Source organism: Candoia aspera, chromosome 6 (genome assembly GCF_035149785.1).
Source record: "Candoia aspera isolate rCanAsp1 chromosome 6, rCanAsp1.hap2, whole genome shotgun sequence".
In the NCBI taxonomy this organism is placed as follows: domain Eukaryota; kingdom Metazoa; phylum Chordata; class Lepidosauria; order Squamata; family Boidae; genus Candoia; species Candoia aspera.
Window position 1 is genome coordinate 77,577,327 of NC_086158.1, and position 27,252 is coordinate 77,604,578.

The following is a 27,252-nucleotide window of genomic DNA, read 5'->3' on the forward strand; positions in this document are numbered from 1 at the left end:
TGTGTCAAGAAACTGGGTATGTCTCTAATTCTGGATGGGATTGCCTTCCCATGAAAGGGGAGGCACAGTGCCTTGGGATGGGCTGTCCTGCAGCTGCAGCCTTTCCTCAGAAAAGCTGGTTTGGACATAGTAGTCCATGCTCTGATAATTTCCTGGTATTATCTTCCAGGAGCCTGCCCTTGAAGATTATTCAAAATTGCAGCTAATGGTGAATGTGGCAGCAAACTGGTATAAGGAATACCCTTCAGAAACTGTGTAACATCAGTGCAAGAATGACAACAGTGGCTGCAAGATTTTTGTAAGAACTTCTTTCATAGTATCTGCTCAGCCAATTTTATCTAGCAGGGCTGGCACGCGCCAGGTTCCTTCGATTAAACTATGTCGGGACCCAAGAGGCACACCTTCTCTGGAGCAGCACCTGCCCTGTGGAACGTGTCCCCCACTCGGAGATCCAGATGCTCTTCTCCCAGGCCTTTAGTGAGGGTGAGTGAAGTCCCCTTGGATCCTTTTTTCTGTTCTAGCCTATTTATGTCACCTTGCTATCTTTGTTCCTTATCTGTCTTTCTGACTGTATCCTTCTCAGAGTCATTGTGAGTCAGGCAGCATACCAATTTAATAAATAAATAATTAAGGCCTTAGTAGTTTAAAACCTGAATATTTAAGGGAGTCCCTCTCCATATATACACACGCACACACACACAGGTGTGTGTGTGTGTATGTATGCGTGTGTGTGTGTACACACACACACACACACACACACAAACATGAAATTTAAGGTATACTGGGGGTGGGGTTAGTTTGTTTTATTAGTTCTATTTTGTTTATGGACAGTAATGTACTATAAGATCCTCTGGCTATAAATATGTAAAATAAATACAATTACCCAAATCCATGGCACAATGGGATATGTGTGACAGTAAGTGAAGGAAAGGATAAGGCTTGTTCATTTCAGGGATTGTGAACTTATCCTAACATTTGTACTCCAAGGGAGATCTTCATTGCTAGATGGTCAATCATGGTAACCAAGGAAGAGTGATGATTTTCATTTGATTTGCACGTTTCCAGCCTGTACCACAGTATCTAAAGAAGTGTTCCAGCTGAACAGTGCTTTTGTAAAATGCAACAGAATCGATGATAATACAGCTACACCTCAGCTGTATGGGTCTCCATTTGGCAGATTTGGATGCAAGAGATAAAATCTGAGTTTGGACTTCACCCAGATAATGACAAAGTCCACTCTTTCAGATGCAGTTTGGAGAACTGAAGTAATTGGTGGCATTTATATCAGAATCAGAATCTTTATTGCTGTCAATGAGAATTCCATAAAACACTTGGATATGTAAAATTGATATTGATTAGCTAATTAAGCAACAGATTTGTCAATCTAACAGATTTGTCATCTTATTTGGCCACAAGAAGGGAATTTGGCCACAAGAAGGGAAACAGAGTCATTTCAACCCTAGAGTAAAAGGTTTAAATAGAACTGATCAGAGTGACCAGGATATTTAATTAGGTGTGGAATTAGCAGCTTTTATGTATGAGTGTGTTTTATGTGTTGATAGGTGTATTTGTATGTATGTATGAATATGTATCTGTTAATGTGTATAATTCACATTTCATATATTCTAATGGCCACCATACATGACAAGCAATCACTCATTTATGTTCTGTTTCCTGAAAACCTATGGCTTTGACATTTTATAGTGATCAACAATTACTTGCTCCAGCAAATATATTAATTTTGTCTGTTCAAAAAATGGATCAGGTAACAGTTGTTCCTATTAACAGTAATGTTAGCAGTCAGAAGGTGTTTCCTTGTGGAATAATCCATGTCACCTTGCGCTGCTTATAAATCTAACTTTATATCAATTTACATCGTTTGCATAATTACATCATTTGTTACGCAAATGACATAAATTGCCACCAATGATGTAAATTACATAATGATGCAAATGATATAAATTATGTAATTATGTAAATTCAGATTTAACCAATATTCAGGTTTAACAGATATCCCTTTCCTCCCAAATGGTCTGTTAAAACAAGGTTTTATCACATTTCATTTTCATCTTGCTCTTAGATTGTTGTACTAATTTATATAATGATGGCAGTATGCTGTGGATAGGTTGGATTAGGTTTACTTGTTTATTTAATTTAGGGATTCTGCATGAAGCAAGTTCTTCAGAATCACCTGGAAATAAATAAATAAACCTTACTTAAGCAAATAAAGTCGCCATGTGGAAACACATTATATTCCAAGCTCTGATCCATCAGAAAAAAGAAAATAAATTATTAGTAGTAACAATACGAATAATAAAAGTCACCTCATTCACTGTAACATAGTACTGTTCTTGCTGGAACTGCGGAGAGTTATCATTTCTATCCCTCACCACGATCCGAACTTCATGGTAAATAACAGTTCCTACTTTTCGATTAATGCATTGGACTTGGACCACAATAGACTGAATGGACACTGGTGGCTGTAAAGGAAACAAAAGAAAATCGTAAGTACATTCAAGTAGCATCTGTATCTTTGGAGTATGTACACTTACTCTAGGATAGGATTCTCTAATTCCATAATGAGGAGTAAAGCTCATTTAGTTCATTAGGCTTGTTCCCAGACCAGGCTTGTAGTTAGTCCGTAAGAATAACACTTGGCATCTGGTTATGTGTCTGGATTTCAGTATATCTCAGATACAAGTATTGTAGCACACATTATATTATATACCTATACAATATATTGTAATATAAGGTAATCACTGTATTACAACGAGAGCCTGATGTTGGGTTGTGAAGCCTAACTAGAGAGCTACTAGATCTATTCATGAATGTACTTTGGGTAGACCATCTTAACAGAAGGCATGTTTCAACACTGCTGTACTGGAATCTTTCTCTTTGTCTCTCCATGCACAAACACACCTAAGTTGAGAGGATGACAATGTGAACACCCCCTAAAATATGATACAATGTGGTCCCTAACATATCTGATACAAATATGCCTCTAAAATATCTGACACAAACATGATGCAAGGTTGGCCCTAAAGCATCTGATAAACTGACACATGCTAAGAGGTCTGAAGAAATGAAATTTGATTGTTCTTTCCCCGAAAAACTCTCCTCATATAACCCTACTTATGTAATGGTGTAATTGGGGAAAACTAGATTGCATTTTTATTATTCTGCCAAGGGTTGTTAAGAAAATAGATTGAGCCATTAGTTAAAATTTCTGATTTCTGGGTATGCCCAAGATATCAGAGAGGGAACTTTCACCATGACTGAGTAAAAAATCAGTATTTCCCAAGAGACTGGCTTTCCCTTGTCTTCTACAGTCTATAAATCTGAAATCATTTTCAGAAAAAGAGGAGGAGAAGGAATAAGGAAGGCCTGTGTATAAGTATTGAAGCAGGAAGGTAAGTGATCTCTCTCCTTGGCTAGACTGATTATATTAATTTTACAGTAAACCTAGATTTTGCAGACCATGATTCAGTGTACTTTGGATTTAATGAACACAATCAGAATTCAGACCTTACCCAATCAGTGAACAAGAGTCTGTTATTTGGCAAAGGCGTAAAGCAATTCTATGCCTATGTAAGCATTGTAGCACTGTAATACATGTAGTACTATGTGTTTTCACCTTTGCTGAGGTTTGGAATACTATTGTAATATTTTGGTGAATATATTGCAAATATAGTAGTTAACAAATCATGGCTTCAAGGGGAAGGTGGTTAAAAAAAGAAAGTAAATTTCAGTGTAAAGCAATAGAGTGGATAAGATCAGGACTGCCTGTTACACACATGTAAGAAGTGTATGGTGCAAATAAACAAACCAAGTCAGTTATTTAACTTAAGAAATAAGTAGGTACGTATATATTCTCTATGATGGAAATGCTACTAGTTAAAAAGCTGAAATTGTGGCAAGAAAAAAAATGGGCACAGGAACAGCACTCAGTGAAACAGTGCTGAAATGGTATGTTATGCCATTCATAGGGTGCTAACGTACACATAGTAGACCAACCATGTGAAAATAAGTTTTAAGGTTAGTGATGGATAGCTTTGGTGATTTTATAAATGGCATGGAATCATTAATGAACAAATTGTCAATAAATCATTGAATATGGAGGAGCAATGGAGGAGATACCACCTTGCAGGAAAAGTTTAAACAAACTAATCAATGATGAAGACATCATACTATCAAAATTTACAATGCAAAAGAGACTGCTTTGTTCTAACATTAGATTCTTAAGAACACTCAAGCATTTAGATGTAAAAAATCAACAAGATGTAGATAGGCATGAAATGGATCTCAATGTTTCTTTGGGCAAATGCCACTGCATTGCATACTGTAGATTAACGTCAGTCACTGTTGGCAAATCACATTATTCAGAAGTGTTAAAAGGCATTATGCATCAACTGCCAGCAAGGATTCACAGAAGATGTGGTCTACGTCAACAGCAGCAGTTCTTCAATCCCTTTGTTCCAGCAGTCAGAAGAATTCCAGATGAGATGCCGAAAATATCAACTGAAGCATGATGGCTGTTCTAAGTCTGAACTATCTTTATGCTCATTATTTGGAAAAAAAATGTGCATGAAAGATGTGTGTTTCAGCTCAAAAATACAATATAGTCATTCAGCCCATGAACCAGGGCATCATTCCACCAACTGAAAAAAATTACACAAAGAAATTTTTTTGAGGAGGTGAATGTTGGTTGTGTTGGAGGACAAATCTCATAAAGAAAGTGACACAAGATGGCTTTAAAAACTTCAGAATCTATAACTTTAAGCCATCAATCTTCACTTTTGCTACAGCTTGGAAACCAGTCAAAATTCTAATACTGCCACCGGTTAGCAAAATTACTTTACAACATTGACACAGACTTGTAGTTTATTTATTAATATTTATAAGGCCACCCAACTCAAACTGGGCAGAGTACACCATAAAAACAAATAACCCGTCAAGAAAAAAACCCACCGCCAGATCATATACTGTAACATTCAACATATACAATATATAAATGTAAAATACAAAACATAGATATAAATTGGGGGATCTGAAGTCAGATATTATTTTTATAGCTTCATACAAAAAAATGGCAAAGAGGGAGAAAATGAGGACAACACCTTGCAGTGGCCAGAGGAAGATGGATTCCAGGTTTTGACAGAAAGTGAGATAGCCATAGAGGCCACTACTGGAAGTTGAAGGCAATGACAGCGAGGAATGAAAACTCACAAGTCCCCAAATCAAGCTGTCTGTGTTCAAATCACACCTGATGGTCATAAAGTCCAGCCTTATTATTTCTCCTTCCAAGATTTTAGAGAGAGAATCATATAGAAGCAGCACACTTCCAAGATTCAGTTAAAACCAAGCAGCCATCCAGTATCAACATCATGCCAAAATCCAGCACCTCTACAGCAGATGATTCCCATTCATTCCAATAGAAGACAATATCTGTAGCTCAGGGTTGAACCTTGGTGCTAAGCTTGGTTGTTTGCTTGCAGATATTTCATTACCAACTGGTTATCATCAGTGCCTTTTCTGTGTTCTTCTGGTCTGTGGTATGATTGTCTGCCTTATGTTTTCTTGGGTCTCTGGGGCAAGTCCTGTGGTTTTAAATGCTGCTTCTAAGGTGCAAAGATTAGCTAATTAGCATTGTCTATGTTATAGTTGAGATGTTTCTGGAGGATATTGTGTTCTGTGGTGGATAGTGGGCAGCTGGACATCCTGACAACCCATTTGGGTACCTGTTTGATTCTGGGTTTAGCTTGAGCAGTTTAATATGGAGTTTAGTCTTCCTTTTTCCATCTTGCCCTAGAGATGGTCTTGATGGTGGTTGCACACCCCTGTGAGGGTTCTTTGTTTTCCAGGGACTGGACACACCACAGTGTAGCAAATCTGTACACAATGCTTTATTTCAGTACACACCTTCCCTGACAACAGGGTATTACTATTGGTCAACTCCACCCATCTAGGACTTGCAAGTTGCTGTTGCCACATAAATACATCTTTAATACTCAGTCTTTTAATACTTAGTTCAAACAGAGCCTTTTCCAAAAGTTCTTGCACTAGTTGGGTTGAGGTGCTGTCTCTGTGCGGTTGCTCCTCTCCTAGTTGCTACTGAGCTCCCGGCAAAGCTCCAAGCATCAGGAAGAACTCCCACCAGGATATGCTATTCACCATAATTTATGGTCCTAGCAGTTGAATGACAGTCATCTTGCCTGCTTGAGGCAAGCAGACCAATCTTCAGACTTCACCTCCACTTCCTTGCCTCCTAACAGACACTCTTTCCATTCTGTCTCAACATTTGTTTTTGTAAGATAAGAGCCTGGGTGAGGCTGCCTCTGGATGTCCATGTCCTTGAAATTGCTAGGGTGTGGGTTAATTATCACAGGCAGCTGGAACACCAGTTTGGATGCTAGGGAGTAACATTGAGGGAAATGGATGAATTGTGGCAGAACACTGGAAAGTGTTTGGCCCAAGATCAGAAAAATCACACACCAGGCATTTCTATAAAAATAAATGTATTTACAGAAAGCACAAAACCATATTTTACAAGCTTCTGCATTCACACACGTGCTCAGAAAGAACTGAGCTGCTTACTTGGCTGCAAAAGATAAACTAAACAAGTAACAAGCAAGCTGCCCTCCCCCAGGCAATGCAGCTATTAACACCCAAACACAGGACAATTAAATTCGACCTCTTCACCCTGCCGATACTTAAGGAAGTACTTAATTACCATGGTGACCTAATGGCTTGGTCTGAGCAAAAAAAAGAAATGCCAACATTAATGTATGAGGGAAACGGGTTGAGAAGTGTTCTGCAACTTCACTCCCTCACAAACCCTTCTCCCTCAAATGGAAGATTTACAATATTGGAATCCTGTGATTGTTGGCTTCCTTGTGTCCCTATATTTCTGAATAAACTCCTTTTTATAGCCAAAGATTTGGCAGCATTCTTCATTAACTTCCCCACATGCAAGACTGCATAGTTTCACAGCTGCCTCTCATGTTTCATGAGTGGCAACAGGTTAATTAAAGTCTGTATTAGGCAGGAAATTGTAACCCACTTCCTTTCTGTTTTTACTATAGCTGGTGGTAGAAGAGTTAAGAATTTCCCAACTAGGAGGTGCCAGGAGGTTCAGTCTCAGTGGTGGCAGTCTAAGGTTTTTTTTTTTAACTGAGGAATTTTGGAATTTGTAATCTTCCAGCAAAGTTTAAAATTATCTCTTCTCCTGGTTTGTAACACAGAGGCACCACAACTTTGTACAGTGTGTGAATTAGGCCATTGTTTCTTCTTCTCTTTGTTTGGAGCTAAAAAAACTTACAAGACTTTTGACCAGCTTTTGCTTTGGGAGGAGATCCATTTCCTAGCTCACGTAAACTGTGATCCAACAGTCAATCAGTATTGTAAACCCGTGCAGTTACTTCATTATGTCAAGGAGGTTTTTAACTTTATTTTCAGCTTTGTCGGAAAAGAAAAAAAAACAATTAGTTATAGTTTAATAATAAATTAATAAAGAGTTTTAGAAACTTGTTGACAACTATTACATCACAAATTCAAACCCAGGTAGATTTCATTATAAAGATTTTAGTTCTAAGATTTAGTTGTTATGTGTAATGTGTAATTCCAATGGAATTACTCTGACTATATTCCTACTGATAGAAGCATTATAAGAAAAGCACAGAGGGACCTAATGGATAAAACTGAAGTTCAATCGAATCCAGATTTCTTCACTCAGCAGTGACTGCTCTGATACATCTGGGAATCCTACCAGTAAAGTGCTTAGCAACAACTGATACTAATTTTTCATGTAAAATTTCCTACCCAAATCCTTCCTTAACCTTAATGGATTCATCAAGTTTTTTCATTTACGGCACTTTCAATCACATCATTAGGAATGTATTATAGAATGTATTGTTTGGCATGAAAAGAAACATTGTTTAAACTACTCCAGATTTCCCATCCATCAATTTCTTTGGTGAAATTTCTTATCATTACCAGAATGAAACATTTTATCTGTCTTCCTTCTATAATGCCCATTATTTTACAAAGTTTCATCATACCCCACTTTAATTTATTTTAATTATTTAATTTAAATTAAATTAAATTAATTTTTAAATTTAAAAGACCAAAATCTTCAACACAGATGTTCCTGACCCTGATCCTTTGGTTTGTTCTTTCCTATCCCTTTTCTAGACCTATGACATTTGTTTTGGGGCACAGCCATAAGAAATTGTATTCCAACTACGGCATTTACACAGTTTTACATGAAGCATCATGATATGACATGCTTAATACAAAAAACTTCCCGGTTTCTAAGGGCAATGTTTCTAAGCTGCACAAAAATGGTAATTTAAAATTTTAGAAAGTTTTTTGCAGTGTGCTAAATGGTCCCATGTTAGTCATAAAAGCTGCACTGGCTCCCAGTAGACTTTCAGGTGAAATTGAAGGCATTGGTTCCCACTAAGCCCTACATAGCATGGGGACAGATTACGTGTGGGAGCATCTATCCCTGATGGTTTCTGCCCATCTCTCTAGAGTGGGCATGCTCAGTCTCCTTGGTGAAGCATGTCACCTAGTGTGGCCTAGGAAGTGTGCCTTTTCTGTCATAGCACTTGCCTTATGGACAACCCCTGAGATTTAAATGCCTCCAACCTTCTTGGCCTTCTGGAAGGCTATGTAGACCTGGCTTTTCCCCCAAGCCTGAGGCTGGAATTTTAATGGAGACCAGTGTGAGTGTAGGAGATGTTTACTGCCTAGAATTCCAGTGACAGATGGGCAGCTATATGCATTTGTTGAATGAATGAATGAATGAATGAATGAATGAATGAATGGAATGAATGAATATGACAGCCATATCTGTTGGTTGGTTGTACATAATATACTAAAATTTCACTGAGATAATTCTTGAGTCCAAATATTTCATTCTTAGATGTGTATAGCTAAGTAAGATTCCTTTGGTAAACCAGTGAAGTTGGGATTTCTTGGCAAGAAAAGAATTACCCTGAGAATTTTAAATTTATATTACTTTCCCCTTCCCATTATTTACTAAATTACCATACCATAAGAAGGGACGCGGTGGCGCTGCGGGTTAAACCGCTGAGCTGTCGATCGGAAGGTCGGCGGTTCGAAACCGCGCGGCGGGGTGAGCTCCCGTTGTTAATCCCAGCTCCTGCACACCAAGCAGTTCGAAAACATGCAAATGTGAGTAGATTAATTGGTACCGCTTCGGCGGGAAGGTAACGGCGTTCCGTGAGTCATGCTGGCCACATGACCCGGAAGTGTCCTATGGACAACGCCGGCTCCAAGGCTTAGAAACGGAGATGAGCACCGCCCCCTAGAGTCGGACTCGACTGGACTTTACGTCAAGGGAAACCTTTACCTTTACTAAGAAGACACATTCTCTTACTTCGCATTTGCATTTGCCATTTTCTTGCTCTCTGCCACCAGGCCCGCAACAAGGGTCTGTGTCACCTGGGGCAAACATGGATTTTGTGCCCATTTTGACACCCTCCCAGCACTGATTTTGGTGCCCCCCCAGCGTGGCACCCAGGGCACATGCCCCACTTGCCCCCCACCAGTTGCAGCCCTGTCTGCCACTGAATAAAACGCTCAATCTGTTGAAATTAAACTGAAACGCACTGGTTTGCTCTTCAAATAAATGAATGATCTTAAAAGCCTGTCTTCTAAAAATATTCAATAAAGTTCTTTTGAAAATAGATTAATAAAAAGAAAGAAAAAGGGATCTGAAGCTTTGCTTCAAAACCGAGATGCTTCAAGGCTTCACCAGATCACTGAAGAATATAATGTATGTTCTGGAGCCCCCAAACCCAATGAAAGATAAAGAAATAAGGGAAGTGATTGAGAGCAGACAGAAGCTGCAGGCATGGCCAGAGGGTAGAAACTCTTTTGAGTTACTTAGTAGTTCCTTTAATTGTGGTGTACAGATTCACAACATGGCTGCTTTTGTGGAGAGAATAAAATTATATAAACTACAGTGTCAGAGGGAGAAGCTCTTGAATATATCTGTTCACTTCCTAAGCGAAATAAATACTGGAAAAGATGGATTTTGAAATGTCATAGGGCTCTTTTTTTTTCAGCCAAAAGAATTAATAAGCATTTATGAGCTGAAGTCTCACCATAGTATTACACAGGGAGAAGATAACATTGTTTGTGAACTTGGCAGAGAGGGAAGAAACAAGATATGAAAACATATGGGGATTTTTGTATTTTTGCCAGGCACATAATACATCTCAATTATATAGATACTTCATTGCATGGTACGAAAATCGCTTACAGCAGGAGCTCAGACAGGACAAGATTAGATAAGTTGCTTTATTGCTAGTAAGAATGAAGCCATATACACCCAGAAAAATCTGCCTATGCAGGAACAAAATACCATCTGCTCCAGGGTTTAAATCCTAGGCTTTGTCTTCCTGCCTTTTTGAATCAATGGAAATTTGGCCATACGCATCACTGCCTTGAGACTGGAAGACACCCACTCAGAGATTATATAATGGTTCTGCTTTATCTGGGATATTATTCTGTAGGATATAACAGTGAAAACATTGATTGGCTCTTGATTAGGACCAACAAAGAATTAAAAACCAGTTACTCTGTAGGACTCTTTTCCAGAATGTGAATAATGTTAAACAAATATAACAAAACCAAGTAAGACTTTAAGTGATAAAAGCCTCAATATGCCTACAATAATTTTCCATAATCAATCCCTTACTCTATATTAAACCAAAATCACATCTCCTCTTTTGGGAGATGGGCAGTAACAAAATTTGAATAATAAATAAATAAAATATAAATAGGCACTGGGCTAGGATGTTATATTAGCCCATGACTGAGGGTTGAGGATTGGGTTTGAATTGTTCATTGTTCATCTATGGTGATTTTTCCCCCTGGCATGGCCATTTTTATTCTCATCTTCTTATATTGTTATTTGAATCCTTATAAGCTGCCCAGAGTTATTTACCATAGAAACTGAAATAAGTTATAAATACTACTCTAAATATATTTATAAATTATAGATAAATAGAAGAACTATTTTTAGGATTCATGAAATGGAATGCATGAAATGGGGTCGTGGCATGTGTGTGTTGGGAAGCAGATCACAGGTTTCTCCTACCTCTCCCTGCAGAATATCCTTGGGCCTTAGGTATTACAGGTTACCTCAAGTTACAACAGCTCAATGTCGTACCTCAAGTTACAACAGCTCAATTCTCCCTGCAGAATATCCTTGGGCCTTAGGTATTACAGGTTACCTCAAGTTACAACAGCTCAATGTCATGTGACTGCATTGCTTAGCGAAGGCAATCCCAGTACTCCCCATTGCCATTGTTAACCATATCCCACTGATTGTTACCCAAAGACCCACCCCAATCCAAGCCATTCCTGGGTTGGTCCCTCCCAGCTCTGAGCCTTGGTTCTTCCAAGGTAAGGGCCTGCCTTTCCTTCAACTCCCCCCAACTCCTATTCACCCCCCATCTCTGTCCGTCTGGCCACCCTGCACCCTGCAAGGCAGGGTGGCAAGCAGCGCCAGAACCTCATGGCTCTGGGGCTGCTTGCCATGCTGCAGTTCAGGGCTTCTTGGTACGCAGTAGCTCTGGGGCTGCAAGAAGCTCCTGAGCCACAGTGCGGCATGAAGCCACAGCCCCCCTGGGAAGCCCCAGCCACCCCAGCCCAGCCCCACAGTGCAAAGCTCCAGCTGCACTTGCCACCCTGCACTCCAAGACCCTTGCCACTCTGTGCTTTGCTGCCCCAGCTGACCTTTGCCATCTTCTTGCTCCCGCTGCTGACAAGTTGTGCCTGGCCTGGCCCTTCACGAGGCAGCTGCTGGCCACACAAGGCCTTCTTCCCCAAGTCTCACAAGGAAACCGCCATGTGTGACCTGAGGAAGAAAACCTTGTATGGCCAGCAGCTGCCTTGCGAAGGTCCAGGTGCCATCAGCAGCAGGAGCAAGCTGGGGGCAGTAGAGCATAGGGTGACAGGGGCCTTGGAGTGCAGCGGGCTGAAAGGGCAGAGATGAGGGAGAGTTAAGCAGGTGCCGGCCTTGTGGGGCAAACCATATAGGACTAGATGATCTAATTCTACTTTATTGTAAAGCTACACTAACTGAATCTTGCAAGTCTGAAAATATATTCCCCTCCCAATCTCATGTACAGCCTGAGAAATTAGGAAGGGTCCCTTCCGAGCCTCTTGTTCTGCCCACTATCCAGCGGCAGGCTTTGCTGTCTCTTAGCTGACCGTTCCCTTGGCAGCGTCTCTTTGCCCCGTCTCCCAATGTCTTTCCCACATACCATTACAGCAGGTAGGGGAGTTGAAGTGCGGGGGGGCTGCCAAGTGCCTGAATTTTGATCACCTGACTGTGGGGGCACTTTAGAGACTGGGTGTAAGTACCATTCATTCAGTGCCACTGTAACTTCAAACAGCCACTGAATAAATGGTCATAACTCAAGGACTAACTTTACTATACAGTAGTAGTGTCCACTAACTATGTTTTGTAAAGGCCAGAAACAGCTAAATACTCATTGCAATAGTACAGGATATATTACCAGGAATGTATGTGAACTCATAAAACTATATGAGCCTGGTTTGGTTAAAGACAATGGTGAGATTGAAGAAGTGATCATTTATATTATAAGCAATTTTTATAAACATTTTACAGAATCACCTCCAGCTTTCTTTTTAAAAAGCATAATTTATTCTGTACACAGTATGAATTTATGATTTGCAAACATATCTCTTATAAGAGGAATAGCTAATTAGCAGTCCGTGGAAAGATTTCTCTCATCCAAGCAAATTTATTTGGCCACCAGCAGCTCAACCAAATTGCAATCAAGGTATGGTAAACAAAAACAAAACTATTATTTCATTTATCAGGCAAATGAGAAATCAACATCTGTTCCTTTTCTCTTAGCTTCCTGGGGTATAGCAACAACTATTCTTATTTTTCTGTCCTATTGTTCAATACAAATAATATTTACTTTCATGCTTATGGGAAGAATCTTTTTTTAAATAAGAATTTTATTAAGTTTCAAGCAAAGATAAAAGCTACAGAAAAACAAAAAAAACCCTACAAAGACAAAAGAGGAAAAACTAAAAAAGTGTAGAAACACAAGAGATTTTTTTTCCAAATTACAAAAAGAGGTGACTTCCGACTTTTAACAGCAAGGATATACAAAAATTTTCCATAATCAATCCCTTACTCTATATTAAACCAAAATCAAATTATTTCTATAAATCATTCCATTGGCACATTATAAAAATCATTAAATACAGTTGCTCCCTCCCCTTATATCAAAAGAAAAAAAATATACACATAAACCTCCTAATCAACTCCCCCCCAAAGATAACATTTATTCCTGCCTACTATAATAAAGATCAAACTAAAAACTTAAAAATTGTCTGCCATTGTACTTGATAACACAACAATGTCAGCACTAGACCATTCGAGCATTCACACAATGGCAGTCAGGAGCCTGGAATCCTTTAACTGTTTAATGAAGCGAAATGACGACAGGTAAAGCTGCAAATGGAGAATTCCCGCTAAAACATACATTTAACCACATTCCCTTGATCGCTTTCCTTTCCCACGAAAGTATGTCACCCCCCTTTCCCATCCAGGTGGTGTTGCTGGTGTATCTCTAACGACTGGCCTTGATGTGAACCATCATAAATCTGTAGCCATAATAATGCAATTCACACTCCAACTTAACACCCACTCCCATCCGGTGACAGAGAGTCTAACCCCTAGATATGGAAGTGATGGAAGATGCTCCGATAAGGGGTTCTGTGAACCCTTTGATTGGAGGAATCTGACAAATAATTTTAATAATCTTTATCATATTAAACCCCAAACCATCCAGATAGACATTTATTATTATTTTTTATTATATCTTAATAATCTTAATCCAAATCATTAAAGATAAATGAAATCAGCCAAACCCTAAAAGCAATCCAGATCAATATTCTTAAATCCTTATCCCACTTTAAAATAAACAAGAGCATTTACCTATCCCCACAATGTGCATAGAGCTATTTTCTTAAAAAAATCAAACAGCCCAACTGCCCCCCTCAAAAACTCCAATTTCTTTTCAGGAGACCTCCCATACATAATAACTCCTTCTTTTCCATGGAATTTCATCAGAAGATCAATTTCACTTATGGCTTGCAACTTGATCTCTCCCTTTAATTTCTCCAACTCAACTATCTGATCTTCATCCAGCATTTTGATAGAAGTCCCAATCTTACTCTTAGAAGAGACATTTCTCTCACTGTTAAATTCCTCAGTTTCATCCACGACATACCCAACCAGATAATAAAAACGTGGTAGGAATCAAAAAGAATCTGTTTAAAATCTTGTTGGAAGTCAGAGGATGTCTGTTTAAAATCCTCCATGTCTCAAGCAGTAGATTATGGTGCCCCCAGGAGCTTAACAAACAAAAGTTGAAGATATGAAAGAATTCCAAAATGTGTTTAAATAAGCAACAGTGAGATATGCAGACAGTTCCCCAGGGAAAGTGGAAGCAGAAAACTCAAAGTTCAAAACAGTCGATTCAATGTGTAGGAAAATGCTAATATCTTCAAATTTAGTGCAAAAATAAAAACAGGGAGACAATTATTTATTCTCAGTCCTCCTTAATATTTGGATGGAAAACAAAGTCTAAAACTTTAAAAGATTTTTTTTTAATTGTCCCCCAAAAATAATGATAAGTACCAAGAGAACCCGCTTCTCCTTGCTGTAGAAAGCCTCACTTAGGGTACACATACTTAAAAGGCAGTTTTGTCTAGTGGTTAAGGCAATGGGCTAGAAACCAGGAGAGTGAGAGTTCTAGTCCTGCCTTGGGCATGAAAGCCGGCTGGGTGACCTTGGGCCAGTCACTCTCTCTCAGCCCAACTCATCTCACAGAGTTGTTGTTGTGGGGAAAATAGGAGGAGGAAGGAGTATTAGGTATGTTCACCACCTTGAGTTATTTATAAAAATAATAAAGGTGGGATAGAAAATAAATAAAAGAAAAGAAAAGAAATATAAATTGGGTGATTTAGAAATGGGGTGGCCAGTCTTAGTGGCCCTTTAAGGCTACAGCAGGGCTTGGAAATGGTGACATCCCAGCCTCCTGGCTAGCTCTTACTAGTCAAAGGCAAATGCTGTTTGTGATCTTCGGGCTGCAAGCAGCCCTCTGGAGGACAGATGCGGTGATTCCAGGTGTTTTCCTTTTTCTGGAAAAACACTCCTGGACTTCTGGAAAAAACTGCCTGAGCCCCAAAAAACTGTTGTGTTGTCAGTTCTGCTCACTGAGCCCACGGGCACAGATGTTCAGTCTGCCATGTCCCTACCGTAATTCATACTTATGGGAAGATTCTTCAATGTATACTTTCACATTTCAACTCAATTTCCAAATAAGCTTCCTTGAATCAATCAAACAAAAATGATTTAGGGTTATATTGGTCAATCTTGGCAACTTCTTTGTTTGCCATATAATACATTTGAGGGCCAGAACCCTCCAATTCTTTTTAGGATTAATCATGGCTACCTAATGAAATGATAATGAACTAACAATATGCTTGAATAGCATATGATAATTGATAGTGGAGGATAATTCTCTTTTTCCCTTATCTTGTAATTGCTAGATTTACTCTCTATATCATGAACCTATGACATCAACATCATTACTAGTTACACAGAACTCACAATATACTTGTACTACTTGCATTTATAATCCTAGGAAACCAAGTAAATCTAAAAAAGTTGTATTACAGGCTTTCATAGAAATTAGCCACAAACAAATAGCAGAGTCTTAAAATTGCAAACTATCATTCATTCATAAAACAACTCTTGATGAGGCTTCTCCAAAACTCCATCACATTTATACCACTTATAGTTAAGTTACTTTATTTTTATCTTGGACAGAGGTGGGCAGTGCCCTGGAGCTGCATATATTCCCAACTCTCTCTCTCTCTTTATAGTAGACCCTTTTCAGTCATGAGTGCTGGAAACTGAATTCACCGTTTTTACTATTTTGAGGAGAGAAGCAGATTAAACATAGGATAAGTCTTCATGCATATCATACTACCATGCATACATGTGCAACATGTTTGGAGAGAAAGACTTCAAACTCTTCAGGAAACAGTGCCACTTCTAACAGCAGCAACAACCCCAGCAATGTTATCTCCATATCTTCCCACCACTCTTAATACATAACTTTATTCACGCCACCACTACTGCTAATATTATTAAATGCAGCTGCTCAGAATATTAACAGCTAATGTGTTGGCTGCTCTAAGGATCCTAGAGGCCTTTCAGAGATGTTACAGGGCCAGAAGAGCACTTTTAGCAATGCCTTAAAAAAGTTCTATGACTGACCATAAACTCTTCTTCCGGTATCTGCCAGAACAGTTGCTAACATTCTCATTTACGTTTCAGTGATAATGGCATTTGAATAACAGCAGCAGTGGTGGTGGGATTTGAATGGGTCTCTGGCAACTGATAAAACAGGCCCTTGGGGGCTGCAAATACACTGCAAACCACATGTTGCTCAGCTGTGATTTCAATGGTTTGAAATCCAACCATTGTAGGTAGATATGCTCATGAAAAACCAAACCAAATATTATTAACTTACTAAAATGAAATCATTGGCTTATTTGCTTTTCATATAAAACCTCAGGTACAGATGTTAAAATTAAAAAATGCATATACAGCTTGCATTCAGTGCAGATACACAATTCTTAATGTATTACAGGTAGTCCTCAGTTAATGACCATTAGTTTAGTGATGGTTCAGACTTACGATGGTGCTGAAAAAAACAACTTACAACCGGTGCTCACATTTATAATTGTAGCAGTGTCCCCACAGTCACGTGATCACGATTTGTGCACTTGGCAACCGATTCACATTTATGACCATTGCAGCATCCCGTGGTCATGTGATCACCTTTTTTGACCTTCCTGGCCAGCTTCTAGCAAGCAAAATTAATGGGGAACTGCATGATCTGCTTAATGACCATGGTGATTCGCTTAATGACTGCTACAAAAAAGGGTGTAAAATTGGGTTGGATTCACTTAATAACCACTTTGCTTAGCAACTGAAATTCTGGGCTCAATTGTGGTCATTAAGTGAGGACTACCTGTAATTAATTAATTAATCACACCAAGTAAAAGAGAGTTTGCTTATTTGTGACTTTGAATGAGTTCTGACAGTCATTTGTATCTAACAGTTTAAGGCTTAGTAAAAGGTAAAGGTTTCCCTTGACGTAAAGTCCAGTCGAATCCGACTCTAGGGGGCGGTGCTCATCTCCGTTTCTAAGCCTTGGAGCCGGCGTTGTCATAGACACTTCCGGGTCATGTGGCCAGCATGACAACTCGGAACGCCGTTACCTTCCCGCCGAAGCGGTACCTATTGATCTACTCACATTTGCATGTTTTCGAACTGCTAGGTGAGCAGGAGCTGGGATTAACAACGGGAGCTCACCCCGCCGCGCGGTTTCGAACCGCCGACCTTCCGATCGACAGCTCAGCGGTTTAACCCGCAGCGCCACCGCGTCCCCTATATTAAGCCTTAGCATATTCAATAATAATCAAGTTATTAAATAATCAAGTTATTTAAGCCCTGTGATAAAAATTACATCACTATTTTGAATATGACCAAGAAATTATAAATCTGTTTGACAGAATGCTTGGTTCCTAGCTCATATTCACTACTTGAGACACCTTCTATGGCTACAATGCTAAACATGTTTAGAAGAGCTCAATGGAATTTCTTTCAGAGTAAAAAACAAGCTTATGACGGAATTGTCATTTCCCATGTTCATTACTCATGAAGATTTTGGGGTTTTTTTGTCTGTTTTCTTAAAAAAAGCCTGAAATTAGAAGTTTAATATAAAAGAATTGGGTTCATGAGTGGTGGAGAAGCCAACTTACATCTCTGTCCAGAACTCGCCCAGTGCTGTTAAGATAAAGTCTCTGGTTGATAGGATCTAAAATGACCCAGTAGTCTGTGTTATCCTTTAATGTGAGTTCAATGGTGGGATCAGGTCCTCCTGCTGTTCCTTTGATCAACATGCTGTCTACCAAGATTGTGCCTGAAACAGAAAGCAGAGAAGCCAGGTTTTGTGTTCTGTAAGTGGAATACAGTTTTGAGAAAGAAATCAAATCTGTAATTTCCATGTGCTACATTGACCTGTGATGAGTTTACCTGCTCAAGATACTGTCAACTATCATCAATAATGTAACATAAAGAACAAACAAAATCAGCCACATCAAAGCTATATCCAAACTATTTCAAATAGGATAGAAAGAGAACAAGCACAAGGAGTAATAGTATCTATTCAGTATTCCCAGCAAGAGGACCTTATGCACTGAATTATAAACTGAGGGGTCTGAGATTATGCACAGAAGGGAGCTGTAGTTTCAACAAACTGATTCCTTCCTTAGGTTATATTGACATTTAGATTTGTACATGCTTATACTTTCTAGTTACTTGAAGCACGAAGTATTATAAACTGCACATAAACAGTCCTTATTAAATTTAGCCCAAAGAAATGCCCTGTTCAGCTTAAGTGCCTTACTCCAATTAAAGAAACAGTGTTAATGCATCTTTGTTATATTGTTTTATAGTAATCCTTGTTAGATTGATATTCCATCTTTCTTCCAGGAACTCAAGATGGTGTACATAAACATCAGGTAGGCTGAGAAACTGATTGACCCAAAGTCAGCCAGTGAGCCTCCATGTGCTTGGTAAGAAACACGTTCCTGGTTCATCTGGAGAGAATAATATCAATAGAAGAGAATAGCTGTAGCTCAGGACTGTGAAGTCCTTGGTGCTCTCTGAAGTTGGTTGTTTGCTTGCAAACATTTCATTACCCAACTAGGTAACATCATCAATGCAACATCATTATTGCACTGATGATGTTACCTGGTTGGGCAATAAAATGTCTACAAGCAAACAACCAACTTCAGAGAGCACCAAGGATTTCATAGCATAGCATGTACAGTAGTTAAATTGCTAGGTACATTGTGGGGGGAAGAAATAGAGACAAAAGAGGCCTGCCCCCTTATTTTGCAATTTAAATTAAAGGGCTGGGCTTTCAGATTTGATTGAATCTCTACTCCTTTTCCTTCATAATTCAAGGATTTTGGATATAAAACTTGATTTCACCCTGAAGGGCCAACTTGATGGGATGAAAACCATATCATTTAAAAAAATAATAATAATAACAGTAATGGGAAGCAATGGAACATAATATTCAGAAAGAAAATTAAGCTTTTCTTCCTGACTCCAAACTTGACAAAATTCCTCCCTTCTAATACGGCTAATGTGGTGCGGGGGTGGGGGGTGGGGAAGAAGTTACCACTGGACCTATTGAATTTTATTTAACCCAAAGGCTATTAAACATGCCTTTTTTATCGCTCCAGGATTCTACCTGGAAAAGTGGTTGGAAAAAGGTTAAAAATGATCTTGTCACTGACTGCAATTTGGGGCTGGAGGTGATGAAGACCTACTCTATAATTTCAAATGAACATTCAGTACAGCATCTACTTTGGTTCTGATTTCTTTTTTTAACCATATTGGATCATGACCTTTAGTACATTCAGATAGTGTTTGTTTGTTTCTTTGTTTATCTATCACAAGAGTAGGTTTCACTTTCCTATTTCTGTGGAATTAATCACAGATACACATACAGTAATTCTCTTCTCATTTACTTAAAAATTTCTAAGGCTGTTCTTTAAGCTAACCACGTTGCTATTACACTTATGAACTTCAATTTCATATGTCAGCTTTTTGGAAAAATTCCTTTTATATTCTGAACATTTCTTTTAGGTGTTCAGAGCCAGCTTTCATCCTTCAGCTAAAATGCCAGCTTGATAACCTACTCCTTCTACATACATATGAAAGCTGGTGATAAGATTTTGATGTGGCATACATTTACTTCAGCCTATTGCCAAATACAAAGTAGACAGCTGTCATGTGAACCCCAGGTTGACAACTAATTTCTCACTGGAGTTATAATCTGAACCACACAAGAGCAGAAAGGCCAACAGCATTAGTTCCACCTACTGACTTCCTTTTGCATAACCAAAGAACAAACTCAGATCTTTCGAACTCTTGTCATCTATTCCTGCATGGACAGAAGGATCAGCTGGGGTGGTTGTTCAAGACCATGAAAGGGTTATGGCAGATGTTAAGAGGAACAAGCAGCTTAGATGCATCACACGAAACAGCAGGAGTTACAGAAGAAGCAAACAATTCTGTCATGGACTTCTCTTTTTCACCTTTGAAGTTTACAAAGAGAGTAGAGAGCTGTTTGCTTGTATACTGACAACATGATCATCATGGTCACTACATTTATTCATCTTACTGTTACATTATTTCTAATCAAGTACAGTAGCCAGCAATGTCTGCAGGAGGGGAATGGCATCAAAATCTGCAAGATGGTGCCTCTGGAGTTGTAATTGAAGCCCTACTTCTTCTGTGTGTGTCGACACTTACACACAAAAGGGGCAGGACTTCAATTGTGATGCTGCATCTGCTGCATTGCAGTTTTTGAGACACACACACAGATGCCCATGATTGTAGCATAGTGTATTCTTTTGGAGATGCTGGACGGATAAATACGTGCCACATTCTTTTCCGAGATACTGTGTTGCTTCTCATCTCTGGCATTTCCCATTTCTCCTTTGAAGTATCATCAGCAGTTTATAGCTGCTGAACACACCCAGTCTTTGGTGAAATAATTTTTGGTTCTACTTCCCATACATACAGAAACTACAGAGTCCATCCAATCACGCTGGATTCTGGGGATTTATTTCCACATATTTTCTTGGCAAGCATGGAGGGGTTTTGCCATTGCCTCTTCCTAAGATGTGTTTCTTTTTTATTTTTCAGCTTAGTCTACACTTTCCCTGGAGGTCTCCCATCCAAGTACTGATCTGACAAGATCCTGCTTAGCTTCCCAGCCTAAACAAGGTTGAGCTGCTGCCAAGTTGCAAATGCCATTAGTGTGACCATGTGATTCATTTAATAATAATGTGATTCGCTCAATGACCACCACAAAAATGGTTGTAAAATCAGGTTGGATTCACTTAACAACAGCATCTTTAGGAACTGACATTTTGGTCATTAAGTGAGGACTACCTGTATTTGTATGTTTTGTTTAGCTTCACCAGTACAGGCCACCCATCTCTTTTGGAGTGCAGGAATGGATAACATCATATTCCTCCTAGCCCATAGAAAAAGTAGTCCCCACTTTTATCTTCTAGCTATGATTCAAAGTAGTGCTTTCTGACTGAGCTGCTTTAAGACTTCACAGCTTCAACCACTCCATTCCAATTTAGCCACAGCTATGACTAGCTGCATGGCTTGCCATGCTCCCTCCCCTTGGCTGGTCACTATTCTGTGCAGCCATTTCCTCCTGGGATTTCCTTTGTTTTACAGTGTCAGAAGGATACGACCTGAAACAGTCAGGTGAGTCCAAACGGCAGGGAAGGTTTCTGGAACTTGACTCACAAGGAAGCCGGGAAAGAGGGCATATCGTATAGCCCTTTTTATTTCCACATATTGGAAATATGGATGTGGGGATGGGAGGGAAAGAAAATAAAAGACTGGATCAGGCACAGGATAATGCATAATAACTGACTGTAATGGCAAACTTATGACTGAGAAGGAGAGAGATGCTGCATAGGTCGTAAATGTGGGCATTGGTCACTAAGTTACTTTTTATCACCATCACAACTGTGAATGGTTGCTGTCTGAGGCAGTTGCTAAATGAGGACTACCTATACATACTTTTATTTTAAAAAATCTAGCAGTTCATCCAAGGGTGGCTTGATGGTGATTTCCCAACTTTCTATAAAAGTTCCTGCGATGATTAATCCTTGTTATCCCCAGTAAGCCCCTTTTCAGTTCCTCCAGAGACAATGTGAGGCTTTCTTCCCTTCTTCACCCACCCCCTGCTCACAGCATGCAATATTTCCCCTTGGATCTGCAATTTATGAAGAAAAATCTCAAGATAGAAAAACCGCATCAAGCTTCTAAACAAAATGCTGCTAGTTGCAATGGGGTTGAAAAGAAGGACGCTGGGAAGTATGTTAATCATTCCTTCGAAGGAACAATGGATTCTTCTACAGACTCACTTCATCGAGGCAACATTGGTACAATGTTAAATAAAATAACTCAGAAAAAAAAATAAAAGGAGAAATAAAGGGATCACATAAAGTTGAAGTAGCACAATGCAGAAAGGTAGAGGGGGGTGGTATTCATGAGTGAAAGCAAACAGGGACACTAATGAGGCAGGACCAATCCCTAAAAGGCAAAGACACGCACCAGGAGGCCCACCCACACCAAGGCCATCCAATAATGCTTGACTTCCCTGCACAGATACAAAGGACAAGAAGCAGGGGAATGACCAATCAGGGCTCTGTGTTGGTTTTATCTGGATGAACAACCAGTCCGATCCCATTGCCAAAACACAGCAGTCCAAACTGGAATTTCTTCTGGGAGACAAGCAGCTTAGAATGCTTAGAATGCATGGAAATGCCATATGTTCTTTGCTATAGCTCAAACAAGCCACAAAATCCTGAGATCCTGGATACAAATGGAAGAGCAGCCCTAAGCTGAAATGACAGGCGATTTCTGAATTCATTAATTTATCATTATGAGATTGCCTTTACTTTTCACTGACAGCAAAAAATATTATAATTCCAGTAATAGTCGGGGAACCATTTCTCTGTTGATACAATGGGCATTCAATCAGCATGCCTAGAAGAAGCCTCCTATAGGGAGAAATAAATATATAAATATAAATATAAATATATGGAGTGGGGGATGGGGAAAACAGTGTCTGGAAGGAACAACCTGACAGTGTTCAGAATAAATTTACTGGTTTCAAATGATTGGGGTCCAATATAAATATTTTGCCGCAGGCAGGACTACAGTTTAAATAATGTGGCAGTTCCAGAGAATTTGGGACAATCTGATCGTTAGCCAATGTGCATAATACTCAGGAGCAAAAGAACATGGATTCTTATCTAAAATCCAACCCAGATTAAAACAAAATAATTGCTTTTATATTAGTTTTTAATGTGGAGAAGGAGCTAAGAAATTTGATGAATACATAGTAATTCAGAATGCAGAGGAAAATAAGTTTTGCTTAGTCAAAGCCTCTGTTACTCTTTGCCATGGAACACATGCCTTGGAGGGTAAAGAATCCAAAAGTCTTTCATTTGTTAAAATAATGCAGAAATGCATCTAATACTTTTATCAAGGACTGATCCATACCTCAGGATTGTTAAATAATATTAAGTTTGGAACTTAGATTATATGGAGTAACTGCCTCTGGCCAAGTAAAGAAATTAAAAAATGGAACCAACTAGCTGAATATGACATTGATAGTCTGCATCAGAAAAAGTCCCATAATCAGGCCCAAGGCTGAGCCCCATAAATCTTGTTTGAATTGAGCTACAGTCATAGAGCAAATTGATTATAGGGCTCTAATGGCAGAGCAGCTTTTCTGATTTATATAATCCTTTCATAGTTTCATAATAAAAATACTACTGCAGTTTTGTATAGCCTAACTAAGATATATTTTCTAATGAAATCAATAGGATTTGCCTCTGAGTAGTGTATATTCAAACAATTATGCTGTTGATTTGAAAAAAAAAAGTCCCTTGATTCAAGGGATAAAAATAATAAATATTCTGTTTTTAACATTACATATATCAGAATAGTTTTCTAGAAACTAATGAATAAGTGGCCATCTCTCTATCAGGGCAGGTAAAACTATATTCAATAAAATTGTCAACTCATAAATACTTTGGTTCTTTCCATCTAAAGCACTCTGTTCAGTCAGAAGATAAAAATAAATAAGAGGCAATATCTGTGACTATACAAAAACTGATGAGGATATCAGTGTCATGCCTTAGAGAGGCTGTGTCAAACAGCAGAATGTTAATGGATCCTTCCACCAGTTAATAGAGTAATTTAAATTCTAAGCAACAAAGGCACTGAAAAGTGGAGCCTCAGAGTCAAAGAAAATTAGAGGGAAATAGCCAAGTTTGTAGAGAGGCCAGCTGAAGTTTGAAATGAAGGTAGGTTAGTAAAAATATTTATTTATATTATCTTTTTAAATATGTTTCCATTACAACACCCTAAAAGAAAGCATTACAAACCAGTATCCATTCAGTAACATAAAAATATGATACCATATAAAAATTGAGCAGCAGAACAAAATCAATAGCAAAGCCAGAAGCTTCAATTAAACTACTAAACCAGTGGGATGGAAGAGCAACTGAAAGCCTTAATTTCAGATGGAGAGGAATATACCTAGCTTATTGTGTTACCTCTATATGAGTGAAGTTATATTTTATTGTTTTGCCAGTCATAAACATGTTTCCAAGTGCTAGGACACGTTGATACATAAGTTTCTTTTTCTGTTCTGTATTGAACAGGCACATGACAAGAATATTTATCCCCAAGTTGTTCAGATATTAATCTATCAGGCTTTAGCTTAGACAGTCATGAATGCCAGCAAGGAAAGAACAAATGATCTTTCTATGTCACACAGAAGCTCTGAACAGCAACCAGTATCAAATCTAAGCATCCAAATCCTAAATACCTGCCTGCTAAACTAGGTTTGCAGCCAACACATTTGGAATAACACTGTAGAAACCCTGTTTGATATTCTATTGAAGGCATCTGACTTTTATGCAAAGATGGACAACATTTGGGAAATCCAAATTATTTGGTTTTAGACCATTTGGGCAGATGAGTGCTGTATGTTAACCTTACTTCCCCTTCATAGTATCTCCATACAGTATCTCCATAGTCATATACTGCAGATCAGTGTTTCTCACCCTTGGCAGCTTTCAGATGCGTGGACTTCAACTCCCAGACTTTCCCAGCCAGCAATGCTGGCTGAGGAAGTCTGGGAGTTGAAGTCCACGCATCTGAAAGCTGCCAAGGGTGAGAAACACTGCTGTAGATAGATAGGGAAACAGACAAACACCATCCTTTTTGTACCAAATCTTACTACAAAAACTCCAGGAAGCAACACAAGCAATACATGCAATAAAATTGACTGGGAGACCAGCTCTTTTAATTTGTTTACATTTTAAAAAGCTGTTGCTTTGTCTTTTTTGTTTTTGTTTTTGTTACCATATTAGAAATCTCTACCTAATAGCCATGTTTACATGCTACTTTCAGCTCCAAATCCTTTTATTAAAATATGATGCGAACAAGCAGCATGCCACTCCATGTAGCCTATTTCTTCCCACCTCTTCATAAGTGAATCAAGCAACAAGAGACAAAGCTCCTCAGTGCATCTGAACTAATTTAATGACTTCTTGTGCCAAACTATGCCATGATTGCTATCTTTTAACAATCTTTCATTTATGGCTTACAAATCCTAATGTATTTTGGGAGAATAAAACTTAACCTTAGATCTGGCTGTTCTAAGTCTTTTTTTTAGGGGGGGAATGAATAAAGAAAATGGGAATGAACAGATTTTATGTACCAGCACAGAGTTCATTCACCTTGTGGTTTAATAAACTGAGATTCAGCTAGGATGTGCTGCAGGGAATGTGAAATTGCTATGGATGTTCGGAAAATTCAGCTATCTTACAAAAATTACATAAGGATGCAAAGCCAACTATGCCTTGAACATCTTTTTTTTCAGTGTTCAGTGATGAAGGACAAAGAAAATATCATAGACTCCTTGGGTCTTCAGAGTTTCTTCTTCATTTTGCCATGGGTGGTATAGAAACAAAAAGAAAGGAAACAGGCAAGCTACCCACTTCAGTACTAGTTCTCTCCTTGACCTGGATGGAAGAATTTGACAAGGTAAAGGCGATATATAAAAAGCTAAAAGGTGGTCCATCAGCACTGGCAGAACAAGGGCAATACTTAGTTCCTTAATGACTTTTATTTCAGCCACAAGTTTTGAAACAGTAAGAAAAAAACTACAGCCAATTGTGCATAAATAATGTATCTGGTTAAATCCACACAACTATATCCTTAAGAGTTATGAAAGTATGAAAGAGTTCATAGATCTATGAACTTCTATAAGATTAATCTCTGCTCCTGACAATGCTGGGAGCCAGAATGAGTGGGAATTAAATTTGTCTCAAAGGCAGGGATCAGGAAGGATTTTGCCCCCTATCTTTCTGAGAACAAATTTGTGTTTTTGCTTTTAGCAAAGTCTTTTCAATCCTTCCTCAGGGAGAAAAAAAAAATCCAGTTTCATTTCAAAATTACATTTTTCCACTAAAAATATCCACAAACACAGAAGTTGTGTTTTCACTGGCAACACTTTCCCCTCACCCCACCCCCACATAGCACAAAACACATCTTTTCCGTAATAAGCCCACTGTGTTCCACAGAGATGATGACATGACACTCTCTTCAACTTGTTAAGCAACAGATTGTGGCAGCACAAACAGTGGCAGATTGACAACAATACCTTAAACACCAAAGGCATCTGAGTGATACACACTGAAGACCTTTAGAGGTCATCACGTATAATGGCAGGCTAATTTTTTAAAAATAGATCCTATCATTCAGTTTAGCTCATAAAGAGAAAAGTTTAGGAAGGAAGGAAGACCCATAAAATAGTATAAGTATAGTCAAACTGGGTTGCAGCATGCCTTGTTGCCCACAGGTACAGCAGGCTCTAGCCAGTCCCTCCCTCCTTGTTAGCTGTTGCACCATTGGTAGGAACTGGCCTCAGATGCTGGCAGAGGTATGTAAGTTTTCATTTTTAATTTCTCTCCATAATCTTTGGGCTGAAGGGATACAATTAATTCTATGATGACTGAGATGCTTTTACAGACACTACAGGATTTTAATTGAAGACCATGAAAACAGTTTTATTTTAGCTATTACACACTGCTGTAATTCTTGTAAGTTGCTTTAAAATTATCCTCTCAGCCAAATATTCTACAATTTGGATGATATATACCCTCAGCATTTACTTACCTACTACACTTGATCTTAGCCAAAAGGCCGAGAAGTGATTGTAAAGGTGATGAATTCATTTAAACTCACATTGTCTCTGTATTTTATTACCTGTTTTATTACATCTTGCATTTTTATCTTACAATTTTATTTCCATTTTACCCTACTGTATTTTACCGTATTTTATCGCACCATAGTATATTTTAGCTAATTTTATTGTATTTTAGTTGTTTTATGGCATCATATTTTATATTTTATATCTTATAGTGGCTGATGCCCAACTTTCTGATATGGCCATTTGA

The 27,252-nt window shown here is 38.7% G+C and overlaps 1 protein-coding gene and 1 pseudogene across 1 annotated transcript in view; both read right to left on the reverse strand.

The window, feature by feature from the left end:
- PCDH15 (protocadherin related 15) overlaps nucleotides 1–27,252 on the reverse strand; it is a 357,851-nt gene that overhangs the window by 275,536 nt on the left and 55,063 nt on the right. The window contains exons 3-4 of the mRNA XM_063307469.1: nucleotides 17,923–18,083; nucleotides 2,325–2,480 (exon numbers count right to left, since the gene is read on the reverse strand). Of these exons, the coding sequence (XP_063163539.1) occupies nucleotides 2,325–2,480; nucleotides 17,923–18,083 (317 nt within the window). The remainder of the gene's footprint in view (nucleotides 1–2,324; nucleotides 2,481–17,922; nucleotides 18,084–27,252) is intronic.
- Nucleotides 26,867–27,010, reverse strand: LOC134500592 (U2 spliceosomal RNA; annotated as a pseudogene).